Raw genomic sequence first — 17,321 nt, 5'->3', positions numbered from 1 at the left:
TTTCCGCTGACCTCTGTTCGGCCTGGGGCTACTCTGGATGATTAGGACCGAGTGGTGCTGCCTTATCTGGCGTGTGCAGGCGGGTGGTAGCCTCCTGCTAGCCACTCCGCCACTAGGGCCCGGGAGCCGTGGTCACGTTTCCGCTCCCTGTCCCAGTGTCCTCGCCACCCCCCCCCACCCCCCTTCCCGGTCCCAGTTCAAACAGGTTTGCGCACTCTTAATGCGTGAGGACACTCCGCGCTCCTCCGACAGAGACGGAGGCGGGGCGCCGAGCGGAGGGGAGCGGCCGGGGGCGGGGCGGCGGCGGAGGTGAGGGGCTGCACGCCGGGATCCACGCCGCTGGGAGGGGGCGGCCCCGGGGGGTAAGGGCGGGGGCTCGACCGGAGGCGGGGCCAGGGCGGGGCTGCAAGGGAGGCGGAACGCGGGGCAAGGGGCCCCAGCCGCTACGCCCGAGCGCTGCGCTCCCAGCCAGTCTGCTGGTCAGGCCTCCTCCGCTCCGGCCGTCTGGCTTTCGGCCCTGCGGCGGCCGGCCCTTCCCCATGCTGGCACCCCGGACCACGGAGACCGCGGTGTCCATGTCCCAGACCGAGGCCGACCTGGCCCTGCGGTCCCTGCCGCCTCTCGCCACCGCGGGGCCGCCCCGCCTCGGACCCCCTCCTCGCCGAACGCGCCGCTTCTCCGGGAAGGCTGAGCCCCGGCCGCGCTCTTCTCGTGTCAGCCGCCGCAGCTCCGTCGACTTGGGGCTGCTGAGCTCTTGGTCCCAGCCAGCCCCGCCCGCTCCGGATCCCCCCGATCCTCCGGACTCCGCTGGTCCTGGGCCGGCGAGGAGCCCAACACCCAGCTCTCTAGAACTCCCCGAGGGCACGTGGGCCGGGGAAACCCTTGTGAAGGCTGCAGACTCCGCTCGCCCCGAGCTCACGGGATCCGCAGGAGGCTCAGGGTCCGGGGAGAAGCCGAGGGTCCTCGATGCCGCGGCCCGCGAGCGGCAGCGAGAGCAGGAGGAAAAAGAGGACACAGAGACCCAGGCTGTGGCAACGTCCCCGGACGGCCGATACCTCAAGTTTGACATCGAGATCGGACGTGGCTCCTTCAAGACGGTGTATCGTGGGCTAGACACCGACACCACGGTGGAGGTGGCCTGGTGTGAGCTGCAGGTGCGGCTGGGCGCCCCCTCGGTGGCACCTCGGGATGGGACCCCTTTGGAGCTCATGGGATGGGAGCGCGGGAGGACAACATCCAGGGAAGGATGTATTTTTCCACTCCAATGCCCAGGCCCCCTTGTCCTGGCCCTGAGGATCTGCCTCTAGGCTGCAGCAGGAGAAACTGAGGCAGGTGGTGGTGTAGGAGGGTGGCTCCTCCACGGGCACAGACATTCTCACTTTAAAGGCTGCATACTAGACCCCTGAAGGCAGAAAATAGGATGGGGAACAGAGTAGGGGAGCCGGTTCAGATCTAGGGGCCCTGGTCCTGGCTTGTCAGCAAGGTGCCCTGAGTGCTGCCTGTCTCTTCCTCTCCTGTTCTGCCTTCTGAGACTTCAGTTGTGGACTGGCCCGCCTCTTTGCACACTGGGCCATGGTCCTTTTCCACCTCCAGGAAGTTTAGGGCCATTGTGGCATAAAGGGGTCCTCCCAGGCTCCCGGAGCAGTCAGACTTCTGCGCTTCACAGCTTCTGGGGAGCTGGGCGGGAGGGCCCCGGACAGGAAATGCCAGCCCTGGCCTGAATCCAGTCCTCATCCCTCGGCCTACCTGGGCTCTCCCTTCCCAGCCCCGAAGGCGTTGAGCCATGGCTTGAGGAGGATGCTGGTTGGAAGGACTTTCACCCCATTGCTTCCACTCTGCCTAAGGGCTTGAAGCTCCTGATTCAGAGTGGGGGACAACCTGGGGGAGGGTCTCTCTACCACGGCCCATGAGCCCTGTGTGCCTGCCAGTGCCACACCCCAGGCTGCGAGCCAGGCAAGGGGAGAGGACCAAGTTGGGGAACGGGGAGGGGGGTATGGCCCTGGTGGGAGCAGTCTTCTGGCACCCAGGCCTGGATCTTTTCTCTATATACCCCCCGCCCCACTAGCCTTCCTGCCTTCTGTCTGGATCTAGCAGCTCCCAGTTTCTGAGGCCAACCCCCTTGCCGGCCCCAACTCCCTGCCCGCGGTCCGCCTGCTGCCTGCCTGCTGCCAGCCCCTGGGCGCCCCCTCCCGCCCCACTGCCTGCCTGGGCAGCCACAAAGGCGCTATTGAGCTCAGCAGGCGGCATAAAGACGCTTGTGTCCAGCGGGGGGTCCAGGAGGGCTGCCCCAGGCCCAGGTTAGGCGTGTCCTTAGAGCAGCCCAAGGAGACCAACTGGGAATTCGGGGTCTGCACCCTGCTGGGTGAGCAATTCCACCAACCTGACCCCATCCGTGGGCTCCTGTCCTCACCGCTTCCCCAACTCTGCCCCCGGAGCCCTGATCTCCCCTCCACAAGGCCCGCCGTGACCCCCATCTCCCCCTCCCACAGACTCGGAAACTGTCCCGGGCCGAGCGGCAGCGCTTCTCGGAGGAGGTGGAGATGCTCAAGGGGCTGCAGCACCCTAACATCGTCCGCTTCTACGACTCATGGAAGTCAGTGCTGAGGGGCCAGGTCTGCATCGTGCTGGTCACCGAACTCATGACCTCGGGCACGCTCAAGACGTGAGCTCTGCGCCTGGGGGGGGGGGGCGGGAGGGCCGGGGTGTGTGCCTACTGTTCCCAAACTTCAGGCCCCTCGTGCTCCACCTCCAGGGGCAAAACAGGCTCGCATTCTCCCCTCCCCCAACCTGTGTGCCTGCCTGCGTGAATGGCAACGTCCACCAAGAGTCCAGTCAAGGCTACCCCTCCCCGGCCCCCTGCCCCCCGACCTCACCCGTCTTCCTCAGAGTCCCTTCTTAACGCCTGCCCTCACCTTGCGGCCACGGGCGTTGGTCTAGAGCCCTGCCCCAGCCCCTTAAAGACTGACCCCTCCCCCAGCGCTGCCCCTCCACGCTGCCCCATCATCCTGTAGCCTGGAGGGTATTTTTCCTAGCGGCAAGTCCGACCTCTTGGCTGCCCCCTGAAACCCCCTTCTAGGATTCCCACAGTCCAGGGAGTAAAATCCACATTAGCTAACTTGCTCACAGAATCCTAGGGTCCAGCTGTCTCTGTGTCGTGGGGCAGGATCTCCTCCGCCTGGAAAGCCTCCATCCCCTCCACTCTTCACCCTTGAACTTCTGCTCCTCCTCCTCCAAGAGGCAACACAAAAGTTACTTCCTCTGCGAAGCCCGCCCCCACGCTCTCGGGGCAGTTCGTCATCCCTTCTGGCCGCTCGCACGGCGCCTTGGCCGTGACCCTATCTGCGACTTTACTGCCAGACCCGTTCTGTGAGCTCGTGTCCATCCACCACACCCGCTTGCAGCTTCCCCCGGGGCCCTGCGCCGACCTGGGCTAGGAGCTGGCCGGCGAGGGGGCGGGGCGAGGGGGCACTCCCCTCCCTGCCACAGCGATCCCCCCGCTCTGCGCCTTCTCGCAGGTACCTGAGGCGGTTCCGCGAGATGAAGCCGCGAGTCCTCCAGCGCTGGAGCCGGCAGATCCTGCGGGGGCTTCATTTCCTACACTCCCGGGTGCCCCCCATCCTGCACCGGGATCTCAAGTGCGACAACGTCTTTATCACCGGCCCGACGGGCTCCGTTAAGATCGGGGACCTGGGTCTGGCCACGCTCAAGCGCGCCTCCTTTGCGAAGAGCGTCATCGGTGCGTCAGTCCAGGAGGGTCCTTGCCATTCCTGCCTCCCCCGACCCGTTGTCAGAAAAGAACCTGGGGACCCCCTCCCCGAGCAGGGCCCTTGGTGATCCACGGAACTAGGGGCCCATAGGAAAGCTGGGAGACCAATGGCATCCCCTCGCCACACCCCACCCGCATACACACACATTGTGAGCAATGGGTCACCGCACCGCGGTGCTGCCTGGCCTACGGTGCGCCCAGGAGGTGAGCGGGCCCGGAAGGGGCGTGGGGCTCAGCAGCCTAATTCCGGCTGTGAATCCTCCAGGGACCCCAGAATTCATGGCCCCGGAGATGTACGAGGAGAAGTACGATGAGGCCGTGGACGTGTACGCATTCGGCATGTGCATGCTGGAGATGGCCACCTCCGAGTACCCATACTCCGAGTGCCAGAACGCCGCGCAGATCTACCGCAAGGTCACTTCGGTGAGAGGGGCGTGGTTGGGGGGGGGGAGAAGGAGTTCCAGGGCCCCCTCCCATGGAGCTCACCGTGGGTGCCTTTTCCCTCCGTGAAAACTGCCTAAACACAAGTGAGGTGGGAAGGGAGGGGCGCCCGCCCCCAGCCCCGACTGTGTAGGATGATAATAGGCGCGTGTGGCACGCGCGAGCGATTACGCCCGGCTTTGCGTCCGTTCTCCCATCCCACACCTCCAGCTGCCCTGCAGAGGAGCGGACAAATGTTCTGCCCTGCGTTTTTAGAAACGAGAAAACACAGTGCGCAGGACGCTTGGACAAGGTCACGCTGTCAGCCCGCGAGGAGCTGGGACTGGAAATCAAACCCAGCTGTAGCTTTCGCCACGCTTGGGCGACCTCACGCGGCCGCCCGAGGCTGCGGGGCGGGCGGGGCGGAGGGCGGAGGGCCTCACGCACCCCTGTCCCCAAGGGCACGAAGCCGAACAGCTTCTACAAGGTCAAGATGCCCGAGGTGAAGGAGATCATCGAAGGCTGCATCCGCACGGACAAGAACGAGAGGTGGGGCGGCGGGCCGGCGCCGGGGGCGGCGGGAGCGCGGGCGGCTGCGGGCTTTGCTCACGGCCGCCCCGCCGCCAGGTTCACCATCCAGGACCTCCTGGCTCACGCCTTCTTCCGCGAAGAGCGCGGCGTGCACGTGGAGCTGGCGGAGGAGGACGACGGCGAAAAGCCGGGCCTCAAGCTCTGGCTGCGCATGGAAGACGTGCGGCGTGGGGGGCGCCCGCGGGACAACCAGGCCATCGAGTTCCTGTTCCAGCTGGGCCGGGATGCGGCCGAGGAGGTGGCCCAGGAGATGGTGAGCAGAGGGCGAGTTGTTCTGCTGCTGGGCGTGGACAGGGCCCCCTCCCACTTTCCTGCCCCACCCAGCTCACCGTCGTTGCCTTTTCCCTGCGTGAAAACAGCCTAAACATAAGTGAGGTGGGCAGGGAGGGGCGCCCGCGCCCAGCCCGGACTGTGTAGCCCCTCCCTGAGGCGGAGGAGGGGCGGCTGACCCGCCCCTCCCAGCACGGGCAGCAGGTGTCTCCGCCGCTCCCGCCAGGCGCTCCAGCCTCCCGGGTTTTGTTTGTTTTCTTTCAGCCTCCCCCTGTCTGAGCTCCCGCGGAACGTCTCCCTTCCGCTGTGTTGCTTTCCCCGCTTCTCTTGTTTTTCCATATTCCATGCTCAGAACCTTCGATTCCTGGGAGAACTTCCCTCTCCCAAGTGAAATGCAAATGCCTCTTCCCGCTTCAGCGGGTTGGTTTGTTTTGCGCCTGGGTGCATTCCTGTCTTTCACCTGTACCGGGCTATGAACTCCAGGGCAGAGACTGAGCTTTCTGATTTTCCCGTCTCTACAGTGCTTGGTGCATGGTAGGAGCTCATTATCAGCCCACATCCAAACGGGGCTCAAAGCACTTGCACTTGTATTAGATGTTTCTTAACCGCCGCTGTTCTGTTCTGTCAATGCAGGGTCATGTGAGCCCAATTTATTGATGAAGAAACAAAGCTTAGAGAGGCTGTGTATTTTTTTTTTAAGATTTATTTATTTATTTGAAAGGCAGAGTTACAGAGAGGCAGCGGCAGAGAGAGAGGTCTTCCATCCACTGGTTCACTCCCCAGATGGCCACAACAGCCGGGGCTGCGCCGATCCGAAGCCAGGAGCCAAGAGCTTCCTCCTGGTCTCCCAAGCAGGTGCAGGAGCCCAAGCACTTGGGCCATCCTCTACAGCTTTCCCAGGCCACAGCAGAGAGCTGGATCGGAAGTGTTGGCTGCACTGCCTGTCCCTCTTTTGAAGATGTATTTATTTGAAAAGCAGAGTTAGAGAGACAAAGATCTATTGGTTTAGTCCCCAAATGGCTGCAACAGTTGGAGCTGGGCCAGGAGCCAGGAGCCATCTGGGTCTCCCAAGTGGGTGCAGGGGCTAAAACACTGTAGACATTTTCCACTGCTTTCTGAGGTGCATTAGCAGGGAGCTGGATCAGAAGTGGAGTAGCCGGGACTCGAACCAGCATCCATATGGGATTCGGGCTCTGCAGGTGGCAGCTTAACCGGCTGTGCAACAATAATGGGCCAAGTTTGCATATCTTCTCCTACTTCCCAAGGAAGGCGCTAGATTTAAACTCAAGTGGTTCAGATTAAGTCAGATCCCCTTGCCAGCTCCCTTTACTTACGCAGCAAAGCTTGTGCTTGACATGGAAGAGGAGGTGGTGAGTGGAAGCTGGTGGAAGGGAACAGACACGGGTGTGAAGGCAGAGACTTGCAAGCTGGATTAGGAGGTCTGAGCGGGGATGCATGGGGGGAGCTACGGGGTTTTCGACAGAGAAGTGACCGCTGCAGAGTGAGACCATGTGTGGGGAGTCAAGAGCCTGAGAGCATGTTGGAAACGTGGCGGAAGAGCCAGTCTCTATAGTGTGGCCCACGCGGACCTGAGATCAAATCCTGATCCATCACTTACAAGAGATTCTTGACCTTGGCCCTTTGCTTTGGAGCTGTCCTGTGCGTGGCAGGACGTTGGCTTCTACTCAGCAGAACAGAAGCACCTGCCCTCCAGTCCCAACAACCACAAGTGTCCCTAGGTGTTGCTAAACGCCCCCTCGCCCCGTTAGAACCGCTGACTTCCTCTGCAACCATGAGCTAGTCACCTTTACTCATCTCCCCCACCCCAGGGTGATGGTAATGTTAGCAGCTGCCAGTTAGCAGACACAGTGGGTAATCAGTAAGTGGTTCCTTCCCTCCCATATCCTGGAGGCCTCCAGAAGCGGGAGCGGGGCGTCCTAACCTGTGTTCCTCACCCTCCCCGCTCCAGGTGGCGCTGGGCTTGGTCTGTGAGGCTGATTACCAACCAGTGGCCCGGGCTGTGCGTGAACGGGTTGCTGCCATCCAGCGAAAGCGTGAGAAGCTGCGCAAAGCTCGAGAGTTGCAGGCCCTCCCGCCCGAGCCCGGACCTCCGCCAGCAACGGTTCCCATGGCTCCTGGGGCTCCCAGCGCCTTCCCCCCTGAGCCCGAGGAGCCAGAGGCAGACCAGCACCAGCCCTTCCTCTTCCGCCACGCCAGCTACTCATCCACCACCTGTAAGTCCTGCCTGAGCTGGGGTCGTGGAACCCTGGGCCTTGGCCCTCCCCCACCCGGCAGTCCCACCCTGCAGCACTGTCCCTTACGTTCCTTCCGCCTCCAGCCCACGGCTGCCTCCCTGCTCGGTCAGCCCCTCCTTTCCCACCACTCCTTTTGATATTTTTTGACCCCTCCATCCCCCACCAGCGGATTGCGAGACTGATGGCTACCTCAGCTCCTCTGGCTTCCTGGATGCCTCAGATCCTGCCCTGCAGCCCCCTGGGGGGGTGCCCTCCAGCCCTGCTGAGACCCGGCTCTGCCTGCCCTCGGTGAGGGGGGGTCATGGGAGGGGCTCGCAGCCATCCCAAACCTAGGACCTATCCCTTCATTGTGAAACCCAGCCCTGTGTCCCTAGAAATCTACCACCCTAGTCCTCACCTGCTCCCATTCTGTCTCCCTAGTGTCTCCCCAAGCACCTTTGATACCACCTCCCTGGACCCCAACAGTTATCTGCCCTTGACCTTGTGAACCTTTTATCCTATTTCAGGCATTCGCTGTGTCCATCCCATGTTCTGGCCCTGGCAGTGACTTTTCACCTGGGGACAGGTATGTTCTGGTATGAGCTGGGTGCCAGGTGGAACATCCGGGGTTCTGAGGTCCCAGGGCCCACCTGATGCTCCTTCCATCTCCTGTCTCTCCCCCAGCTACGCATCAGATGCGGCATCAGGCCTGAGTGATGTGGGAGAAGGGACGGGACGGGTGAGAAGGCCTCCGGGGAGGAACCTCCGGCGCAGACCCCGATCCCGGCTGCGCGTCACCAGTGTAAGGAAGCGGCACGGGAGATGGAGAGTAACCCACGGGGCCGGGAGGGGCCGCCCAGCGGAGTGGAGATCAGCCAGAAAGGGGGCTGGCAGTGTGCCTGGCACCCACGGGGCAGCCATTCTACTACCATTTCTACTACCGGACTTGGAGGGTGGAGTGCCTGGAAGTGGCGCTGGGTTGGCGGAGGCAGGTGAGGGCGGAGGGCTTGACCGCCTCCCTCTGCTGACCCTGAAGGTCTCCGACCAGAATGACAGAGTGGTCGAGTGCCAGCTGCAGACCCACAACAGCAAGATGGTGACCTTCCGGTTTGATCTGGATGGGGACAGCCCGGAAGAGATCGCAGCTGCCATGGTGAGGGGGAGCAAGATGAGGACAGAGTGGACCTGGGGCAGGAGCTTCCTTCCTGTCCGCTGCCACCACCGCCTCGGATCCCACAGCAGGGTTTTGTCTTGCTTATTAATTAATTTTTTCTGTGAGGGCAACTAGCAAGTAGAATGGTGATTTCTTCAAAAAGAAAAATATTGGTTTATTTATTTGAAAGGTAGAATAAGAGAGAGAGAGAGAGATCTTCCATCTGCTGGTTCGCTGCCCAGGGCTGGGCCAGGCAGAAACCAGGAGCCAGGAACTCCGTTCTGGTCTCCCACATGAGTGGCAGGGGCCCAAGTAGGGCATTGTCAGCTGTCTTCCCCGGGTGCATTAATAGGAAGCTGGATGGGAAGTGGACTAGCCAGGACTTGAACCTGTACTCTGATATGAGAAACCGGCATCCCAAGCAGCAACTTAGCTACAATGCTGGCCCCGTGGCAGGGGTTCTTGAAGCACTGGCCGGCACTCCCAGCGGTGACCCCAGAGACCCCTCAATCTCCGTGTGGGAGATTTCTGAGGTTTGGCTCCTTGGAAGTTGCTGGAACAATTTGACACTAACATGGCACACAAGTGCTGCGCGTGGAAGTGGGTGCTAGGTGGGAGATACTGTGGCTCTGGGTCAAGGATGGGCCGTGGGCAGCCACGGGAAGAGGTGGGACTTAGCCAGGCTGGGCAGAAAGGGAAGGAAGACAGTGAAGGTAGAAAAGGCATGGCTGGCTGCAGGCACACTGTAGGCAGAGGCGTTCCAAGTCGTGAGTGACCTGGGGTACGGGGCTGGGAGGACCTCATGAGAACCCCACCATCAGAGGGGAGTAGGGATCCCAAGGAGAGCCACGGAAGGTGAGGGTGGGGCCGGCGGAGGGGCCCAGCTTATCCACGATCACGGGAGTTAAAGTGGGACACAGTGAGAGCAGGCTTTGTGACGACCATTTTGCCCTGGATGTGGGTAGGGGTTGGGGGCAGAGGACTCAACCGGGTACCAGACATAAGCAATCTGATATGGATGAAGGTGACGGTAGATGACGGGGCAGGGGAGGAGGAATGGCTCTGAGGGTTGTTTCAGGAAAGCCCATTGTTCTGTAACCCAGTAACCTGTTGAGGTGGTGCAGTGCGCCTAGTAGGTGCTCAATAAATATTTGCTGAGTTGATGTGATAGGGAGAGGGGGTGTCAAGGGCAGCTTGTCACTTGGAGGTGCTAAGGGGAGTAGGCTGCCCAAGGACAGGGGAAGTTGGAGATGAGGGGCTTCTTTAGGGTCTTGGCCAGCACAAGGTCCTCCAAGGTGCTGGGATGGGTGTAGGTCAGGCAGGGCTGGAGAGGTGGAAGCAGGAGTTGTCAGTACCGAGCTGAGAGTGAAGGGAGATGGCCTGAGGATGTCTCTCCGCAGATGCCGCCTGTTCTGAGTCGGGGCTGGGGAGGAAGGCCCTGGAAGGACCCAGGGATGGAGGAGAGAGGCAGCGGATGTTGGTGTGGGTAGAAACCGAATGAGAAGGGAGTTTCAAGGAGGTGGCATGGGAGGAAGCCCGAGGCAGGACCACAGCGGCACTGGTTTCGAGAAGGCTTTTGTGGGAGGCCAGCTTCCGCCGAGTGGGGGCGGTGGCTTCCAGCCCCAGGGGAGTGAAGGGGCGGGAACAGGAGAAATGTCAGGCTCCAGGAACGCTCCCTAAAGCATCCTCTCCGTGCTGCCTGGCACGCACGGCCTAGCACCGGCCCTCGAGTCACCGTCCTTGCAGGCTCCCCTCTGGCCTCACTGGCTTCTGAATGATCCTCGGAATCTTCTCGCCTCTGCCTCTGTCTGCTCAGGGGTCTCGCCCTGAGAACTGGTTCTGCTGGACCCCCAGACCACTCACTCCGACTCCATCCGGCCCAGGCAGCCTCCCCTCCAGCCCAGGGTCCATTCCTCTCTTTTCTCTTCCTGCCAGTCCGCCTTCCACTCCTTGACAGCAGAAGTCCCCTGAGACTTGGATCTGATCTTGCTGATTTTCACTGCAAATCTTTCTTAAACACCATGAGTAACTGGACTAAATACATTTTTTAAATTATTTACTTATTTGAAAGGCCGAGAGAGAAAAAAAGACAGTGCTCTCCTATCTACTGGTTCACTCCTCAACTGAAATAGCTGGGACTGGGCCAGGCCTAAACCAGGAACCATGAACTCTTATATGGGTAGTAGGGACCCAACCACTTGAGCCATCAGCTGCTACCGCCCAGGGTGTGCATTACCGAGAAGCTGGAGTTGGGAGTGGAGCTGGAACTCGAACCTGGCACTCTGATATGGGATGCAAGTGTCCCAAGTGGTATCTGTTTCGTTTTTTTTTTTTTTTTTTTTTAAGATTTATTTTATTTATTTGAAAGAATTACACAGAGAGGCAGAGATATACAAAGAGATCTTCCATCCACTGGTTTACTCCCCAGATGGATGCAACCGCCAGAGCTGAGCCAATCCGAAGCCAGCAGCTACTTCCAGGTCTCCCACATGAAGGCAGGACACCAAGGACTTGGGCCATCTTCTACTGCTTTCCCAGGCCATAGCAGAGAGCTGGATCAGAAGTGGAACAGCCAGGACTAGAACCAGCGCCCATATGGGATGCTGGCGCTGTAGGCCAGGACTTTAACCCACTGTGCCACAGTGCCGCCCCCCCGCCCCCAGTGGTATCTTAACTACAGCAAATGCCCACCCCTCTGCAGAATGTCTAGTGGTTGCCTGTGGTTCTAGAGTAAGGTGCACATTGTGAACCATGGCCTCTCCACTCCACAGCACTCTGTTACACTTGCCTTCTTGCTGTTTGAAGGCTGTGCTGTGCCTTTCGTGTTTCCAGCAGCACACTGTTCTCTCTGCCTACATTCTTCTTTCTCCTCCTCCTGACGGACAGGCTGGGGCAGGGGCAGGCTGGGCTTTCGTGGAAGACCTGAGTTCAGATTTCAGCATCTAGCCTGTGTGAATGTCAGTTGCTCATCAGTAGGCGCAGGCGATGCATTTTGCTCTGCCAAGATGTTCTGACGGAGATAGATGGCAAGTGCCCACACAGGACGGGTGCTCCAGAAAATGTTGCTTTTCTTACTCATGCTTCAAGGTCAACTCTGAAGACTTATTCTGTGAGACTGTCCCAGCTTCTCCCCACACCCAAGGTTCTATGAACTGTTCCATCTTTGGGATAGCATTTTTTTAAATTGTAGGGGAAATGGGCCCGGCGCTGTGATGTAGTGGGCTAAGCCTCCACCTCAGGTGCTGGCATCCCATATGGGCACCGGTTCGAGTCCCGGCTGCTCCTCTTCCAATCCAGTGCTCTGCTGTGGCCTGGGAAAGCAGTAGAGGATGACTCAAGAGCCTTCCCAGGCACATTAGCAGGGAGTTGCATTGGAAATGGAGCAGCCGGGATTCCCGCTGGTGCCCATATGGGATATTGGCATCCCAGGCCACAGCTTTACCTGCTGTACCATGACACCAGCCCTGGAATAGCATTTCTGTCTCTGCTTTGCTCATAAGGGTCTTCCCTGTCGTGGGCCCACCCAGTGTCTCCTGAAGTAGATTTTGGATTTCATTAAGGCTGCAGGTGGTCTCGTGCTTCCCTGGGTCTCACAGTGCCTGGCGTGATGCGTGGACAGAGCCGGTGCGCAGTGGTGTCTGTGGATGTGAAAGTGGCACTTACCAGTTAGTGCCCTGCTTTGACTTAACTTTGTGGGTCATGAATCCTATGAGAGCAGGAACCATGTACAAAAGCATATGGGGCAATAGTGGGAGGAACTCAGGCTCTGGTTTTGGTGGGCTGGGATTCAAATTCTGTGACCTTGGGAAGATGCAACTTAACCTCTTGGAGTGCTGGTTGGCTGACCCCCAAAATGGCGACATGAGTGTGGCCCCCACGCACTTGTGGTTGGAGTTGAACGTGGCCGTGATGTGAAGCGGTTGGTTGTGAGTGTGTGCATCCTGTCGACGTTGGCTCCTCTCCGTACCCCACAGTACCTGGCCCACAGTAGGCACTCCTCACGTTGGTGATTGGCAGAAGCAGTGGTTTGAAGGGGTGGCCTCTAAAGACCAGGAGGAGGGAGAGAGGGATGAGTCAGGTAACTGAGGTCGCCCTCCTCCTCCCGTTGACCTTGTCAGGTGTATAACGAGTTCATTCTGCCCTCGGAGCGAGATGGATTCCTGAGCCGGATTCGGGAGATTATCCAGAGAGTGGAGACCTTGCTGAAGAGAGACACCGGCCCTGTGGAGGCTGCTGACGATGCCCTGGGCCCCCAGGTCAGGCCCCCGTGGACGTCTGCAGGAGGAATGGACTCTGCTCCAGGGTTCACCACTCTGCCCTCAACAGTCTCCCCTGGATCCAATTCCTTTGGTTCCTTAAAACACTGGCTGTTTCCCCACTTGAGAACATGATGAAAGTCATCGACTCTTGTTCTAGAAAAATGTGTTGAATGCATACTTTTAACTTGTTATTTTGAAATAACTTCAGACTTGCAGAGAGAAGTTGCAAGAATCGTACTAAGAACTCCTAGATAACCCTTTACCCAGATGTGCCAGTTGTTGGGGTTTTGCCACATTATCTTCCTCTTCCTCTCCCAGTTCTTTATAATATACCCTTTCCCCCCCTGAACTCAGAGAAAGCTGTAGTCACGCTCCTTTACCATGAACATCGCAGCACACACTTTGGCATCCCCAGCCTAACAGCCCCGATCTGAAACCTTCGCCTAAGTCTGCTCTTCCCGCTGTGACCAGGGCCCCTTCTCTCCTCAGGAAGAGCCAGCGCCACTGCCTGCCCTCCCGGGCCCCCTCCCAGACCCTTGCAGTGGTAGGTTCTGGGTTCTGTCCCTGCTCAGCCCAGCCCCTGGGGTGCTCCTGGGAAGGGCGTGGGGCCTGGGAACTAACTGGAATCTCAACACGCCCTCCTCCTCCGCAGAGCCCCCGAGTGGCACCTCCCCGGAGCAGAGGAGCTGGGCAGCCTTCTCCACCTTCCCAGCCCCTGACACCCCCTTGTCTCCTGGCACCCCCTTGTCTCCTGGCACCCCCATTTTCCCAGGTCCCATCTTCCCCATTACTTCTGCCCTCTGCCAGCCCGGCCTCTCCCTGTTCTCCCCCATCGCCTCTCAGGTCTCCCCGAGCCCCGCTCCACAGCCCCCCAGCTCTCCACTCCCGTTTTCCTCCAGTGCGCCCCTGTTTCCCACCCCATCCTCCCCACTTCCCCAGAGCTCCCTCCCACCTGGTGCTGCACTCCCATTCTCTCCCAGTGGCTCCCAAGTCACTTCTAATCCTGATTCCTTCCCTCCCAGCCCCTCCCCGCCTCCCCTGGCCCCCCCTACTGCCGCCCCCCTCCTCTCTCTGGCAAGTGCCTTCTCCCTGGCTGTGATGACTGTGGCCCAGTCTCTGCTGTCCCCCTCACCCAGCCTCCTGTCCCAGTCTCCCTCTGCCCTGCCGTGTCCCTTACCTAGTCTGCCCTCTGCCCCTCCTTCTCTCCCCCCTGCTCCTCATGGCCAGGAGGGCCCTGCAGAGGCAGAGGCAGAGAGTGAGGTGAGTAGGGACACGGGGGCGGGTGAGGGAGGCTCCATTCTGGACCGCTTCCTTCCTCACGGCCCCGCACTGTTCAGGCCTGCCCAAATCCTGCTCGGCCACTCCTGGGTGAAGCGAGACTGGCGCCCATCTCGGAAGGTGAGACCTCGCCAACCACGGACTTGCCCCTGCCCATCATCCCCACCCCACTCTGTGTCGCCACTGACTGCTCTCCCTCCCTCCCGCCCTGTCTACCTGCAGAGGCAAAACCCCAGCTTGTCGGGCGCTTCCAAGTGACTTCCTCCAAAGAACCAGCTGAGCCGCAACCCACCCCCCCAGCTCTCTCCAGTCCTCTGCAGCTTCCGACCCCCCAGCTGACCTCAGAGAGCTCCGACACGGAGGACAGTGCTGCAGGCGGGCCAGAGACCAGGGAGGCGCTGGCAGAGAGCGACCGCGCCACCGAGGGCCTGGGGGCTGGAGCTGAGGAAGGGGACCTTGGGAAGGAACCCCGAGTTGGTGGTAGCCCCCCAGCCCTGAGCTACGCCAGCCCGGTGTGGATGAACTGCTCCTACAGCAGCCTGTGTCCGAGCAGCGAGGAGTCGGAGAGCAGCGGGGAGGACGAGGAGTTCTGGGCCGAGCTGCAGAGTCTCCGGCAGAAGTGAGTCTCTCCCGGGAGGATGGAGGCGCGACCTTGGGCAAGCAGGGTGTGGCCAGCCCTCTCATGCCCCCTTGCTGCGTCCTCAGGCACTTGGCCGAGGTGGAGGCACTACAGACGGTACAGAAAAAGGAGATTGAGGACTTGTACAGCCGGCTCGGGAAGCAGCCCCCGCCGGGCATCGTGGCTCCGGCCGCCATGCTGTCCAGCCGCCAGCGCCGCCTGTCCAAGGGCAGCTTCCCCACCTCCCGCCGCAACAGCCTGCAGCGCTCCGAGCCCCTGGGCCCTGGTGAGACGGCGGCCGCCCAGCTTCCACCTTTCTCCTGAGACTCCTTCCCTGCGGCTCGCTCTTCGTTCAGGCCCTGGGGGTCTGCCCCTGGTTGGGGGGACTAGCCCCCTCCCTCACGCAGTGCTCTCCCTCCCCCGCCCTGCCCTCAGGCATCTTGCGGAGGAACTCTCTGAGTGGCAGCAGCACCGGCTCCCAGGAGCAGCGGGCAAGCAAGGGGGTGACATTCGCCGGGGCTGTCGATGTTGGCAGTGGCAGGCTGGTGAGGGCGGGCCCGAGGGAGGGAGCCCAGGGCACAGCGCCTGGCTGCGGCGTCGCCCCTCCCAGCCTGAGGTCTCCTCAGCGGCCTCTCTTTTCCCTCCAGTGAATTCAGTGCAGAAGCCAGGTGTCCCCCCACTCCAGGGCCCACCATGGGGCTTGTGCTCTCAGAATCTGATGCTTTTCTGATCAACACAACTCAGCAAGGAGGACCCCAGCGCTGAGGGGGTAGAAGCAGGGGGCATGGAGGAGGCAGCTCCATTACAGCGAAGAGCCAAGCATGGGGAGACTGCTGGCTGTGTGTGGGGTGCCACTGCTGCAGCCCACCCTCCCTCCCCAGCCAAGGGTCAACCACTAAGCAAGCCCACCCCAGCCCAGCCGCTTGTAGAGGGCCCGCTCCCAGCTGGGAGCGTACTAGAGGCGTGCGCACACCACAGTCAGCAGCAGCCAATAAAAGCGCTGGAAACAAGGACTGCGACTCTCCGTGCCTTAGGAGCTGGCGGACAAAGCCTTGTGGGGTGAGGCCAGGGGAGGATTCAGAAGGGCCTCTCCCAGTGGGAGGCAGGGGTGCCAGCTGCCTGGCTTTGTGGCTTCCTGTCACCAGGGCAGAGGACGCAGCAAGGTCAGTGACCCGCCTGAGTGGACATCCTCTCCAGATCCTACCTGGACACGCAGGTACCCGCGAAAAAAAGAATGGAGGCTGCTGTCCCCTACCCCTCATCCACCCCTCTCTCGGGGTGGCAAAAGGCAGTGACGCTAAAGTGTGTTCTCGTGGGCAGGGGACGGAAGACTGACCCCTCAGGTCCTGGTTCAGTCTCCAACAGCCTAGTGATCGCTCCCTGGAATCAGGTAGAAAGATCTCACAGAAAAAGTAACTGTAGTTAAACATTTACAGCTCCCTGGGGCACTGCCACTGCCCAGCCACGGCCTGGGCAGCTTCCAGCACCTCTCATCCCCCACACACTCGATGGGCTCCGGGAGAGATGATTCAGTTTATTATGGTTAACCTGACCCCACCTTTCCCACATTAGGCTGCACAGAGCTGCCACACCCACCCGCGAAGCAGCTGGGCCCCTAGGAGGCCAAGGGGCTAAGCCACCAAGTCAGAAAGTCCGAGAAAAGCCAAGGTCACACACCTCTCAAACAAGGAAACCAATTACAAGAAGGCTCAGCCACTGTACACGGTGGGAGGCGAGCAGTGGCCCCCCGCAGTGGCCACCCCCCCCCCCAAGCCTCCGGCTTCTTGGGCTCAGTCATGGTCCAAGGACTCTAAGCAGGCCAGCGATGCTGTGAGCAGGTCGACGGGGTGACGTGGAGGGGCTCCAGCAGGCTGCAGAGGCGCGAGGCCCAGCCGGGTCAGGGTCCTGCCGCCCTTGCCTGAGCACGCGCGCGGGCGGCTCTGGCCTCGTCTTCCAGCTCATCGAGGAAGCGCTCCTGGGACACGGAGTAGAAGGTGTAACCGTCTGGGAGGAGGGTTCAGGAAACCACTTGGAACACCCGCATTCCCTGTTTCTAGACTTGCCCTGCCACCCGTTCTCCCATCCGCCCAACCAGTGATTCCAGTCTCCCAGCCTAGCCCTGACCCCAATTCCGTTATTAACACACCCCATTAAAAGCACCCTAGCAATGACAAGGTCAGGGTGCTAACTGCATTTCACCCAAACACCAGACGCTGGGCCATCCTCCTACTCGCTTCTGTGCCCCTTCCCCTGCTGTCTCCCTGAGTCAACATCCAGGATGGATACAAATAGCTAACACCAGGGCCCCGATGCCCAGGCCAGTCACGATGTTCCGGGTCCGACGCTGCGGCAGCGTCTTCTGCCACTGGGCTAGCTGCACCTGCCGCATGAAATGTAGCTGCGCGGGAGACAGTTTATCCCGAGTCGGGTCGATGCGCTGCGCGAACGGGGCCTTTTCACTCTTAGCATCGCGAGGGTCACCGGCTCCAGACGCCGCCATGTTGCCGCTCCGCCCTTCGCAGTTCCTGGGCGCGAGGCTCGCTGGGAATAGTAGTCCTTGGCCGCCGCAGGGGACGCTGGGAGTTGTGGTTCGCGAGCTCTTTTCCGAGTAGAGCCGCGGCTTGGCAACACCGGAAGGGTGGAGGAGGCGGGAAGCGGTCTGCTTTCTGATTGGCTGAGGGGACCGTGGCCGTTGGGTCGCGTAAAAGCAGTGGCAGGCGCGAGGCTATGT

At 60.6% G+C, this 17,321-nt stretch overlaps 2 protein-coding genes across 3 annotated transcripts; one reads left to right on the top strand and one right to left on the bottom strand.

The window, feature by feature from the left end:
- Positions 1 to 406: 406 nt before the first annotated feature.
- Positions 407 to 15,603, top strand: WNK4 (WNK lysine deficient protein kinase 4). 2 transcript variants are annotated; one of them, XM_008271524.4, is made up of 19 exons: positions 407 to 1,154; positions 2,490 to 2,662; positions 3,516 to 3,736; positions 4,032 to 4,189; positions 4,647 to 4,735; positions 4,814 to 5,030; positions 7,017 to 7,281; positions 7,469 to 7,590; positions 7,809 to 7,867; positions 7,966 to 8,083; positions 8,318 to 8,434; positions 12,553 to 12,690; positions 13,183 to 13,237; positions 13,346 to 13,953; positions 14,031 to 14,091; positions 14,194 to 14,590; positions 14,677 to 14,876; positions 15,026 to 15,135; positions 15,238 to 15,603. In XM_008271524.4, the coding sequence occupies exons 1-19, from the start codon at positions 540 to 542 to the stop codon at positions 15,238 to 15,240; spliced, it is 3,726 nt and encodes a 1,241-aa protein (XP_008269746.3). In that variant the 5' UTR covers positions 407 to 539; the 3' UTR covers positions 15,241 to 15,603. The 2 variants fall into 2 exon arrangements, with proteins under 2 accessions (XP_008269746.3, XP_008269745.3); XM_008271523.4 differs by having other exon boundaries at positions 408 to 1,154; positions 15,026 to 15,603.
- Positions 15,604 to 16,104: 501 nt separating this feature from the next.
- COA3 (cytochrome c oxidase assembly factor 3) lies at positions 16,105 to 17,284 on the bottom strand. The gene is made up of 2 exons (XM_002719408.5): positions 16,877 to 17,284; positions 16,105 to 16,594 (listed from the first exon to the last, which is right to left on the bottom strand). The coding sequence occupies exons 1-2, from the start codon at positions 17,088 to 17,090 to the stop codon at positions 16,488 to 16,490; spliced, it is 321 nt and encodes a 106-aa protein (XP_002719454.1). The 5' UTR covers positions 17,091 to 17,284; the 3' UTR covers positions 16,105 to 16,487.
- Positions 17,285 to 17,321: the final 37 nt, after the last annotated feature.

The sequence above is a fragment of the Oryctolagus cuniculus genome, chromosome 17 (assembly GCF_964237555.1).
Source record: "Oryctolagus cuniculus chromosome 17, mOryCun1.1, whole genome shotgun sequence".
Classification (NCBI taxonomy): Eukaryota; Metazoa; Chordata; class Mammalia; order Lagomorpha; family Leporidae; genus Oryctolagus; species Oryctolagus cuniculus.
Note: the sequence above shows the minus strand (reverse complement) of the source record. Positions and strands in the feature narration are given on the sequence as shown.

Excerpts from the sequence above, each read along its gene's own strand:
- WNK4 (XM_008271523.4), top strand. The coding sequence starts at position 540 with ATGCTGGCACCCCGGACCACGGAGACCGCGGTGTCCATGTCCCAGACC. Across the intron at positions 4,190-4,646 it reads TCTACCGCAAGGTCACTTCG|GGCACGAAGCCGAACAGCTT; the intron begins GTGAGAGGGGCG and ends CCTGTCCCCAAG. Across the intron at positions 13,238-13,345 it reads CCTCCCAGACCCTTGCAGTG|AGCCCCCGAGTGGCACCTCC; the intron begins GTAGGTTCTGGG and ends CCTCCTCCGCAG.
- COA3 (XM_002719408.5), bottom strand. The coding sequence starts at position 17,090 with ATGGCGGCGTCTGGAGCCGGTGACCCTCGCGATGCTAAGAGTGAAAAG. Across the intron at positions 16,595-16,876 it reads GGCCCTGGTGTTAGCTATTT|ACGGTTACACCTTCTACTCC; the intron begins GTATCCATCCTG and ends CCCTCCTCCCAG.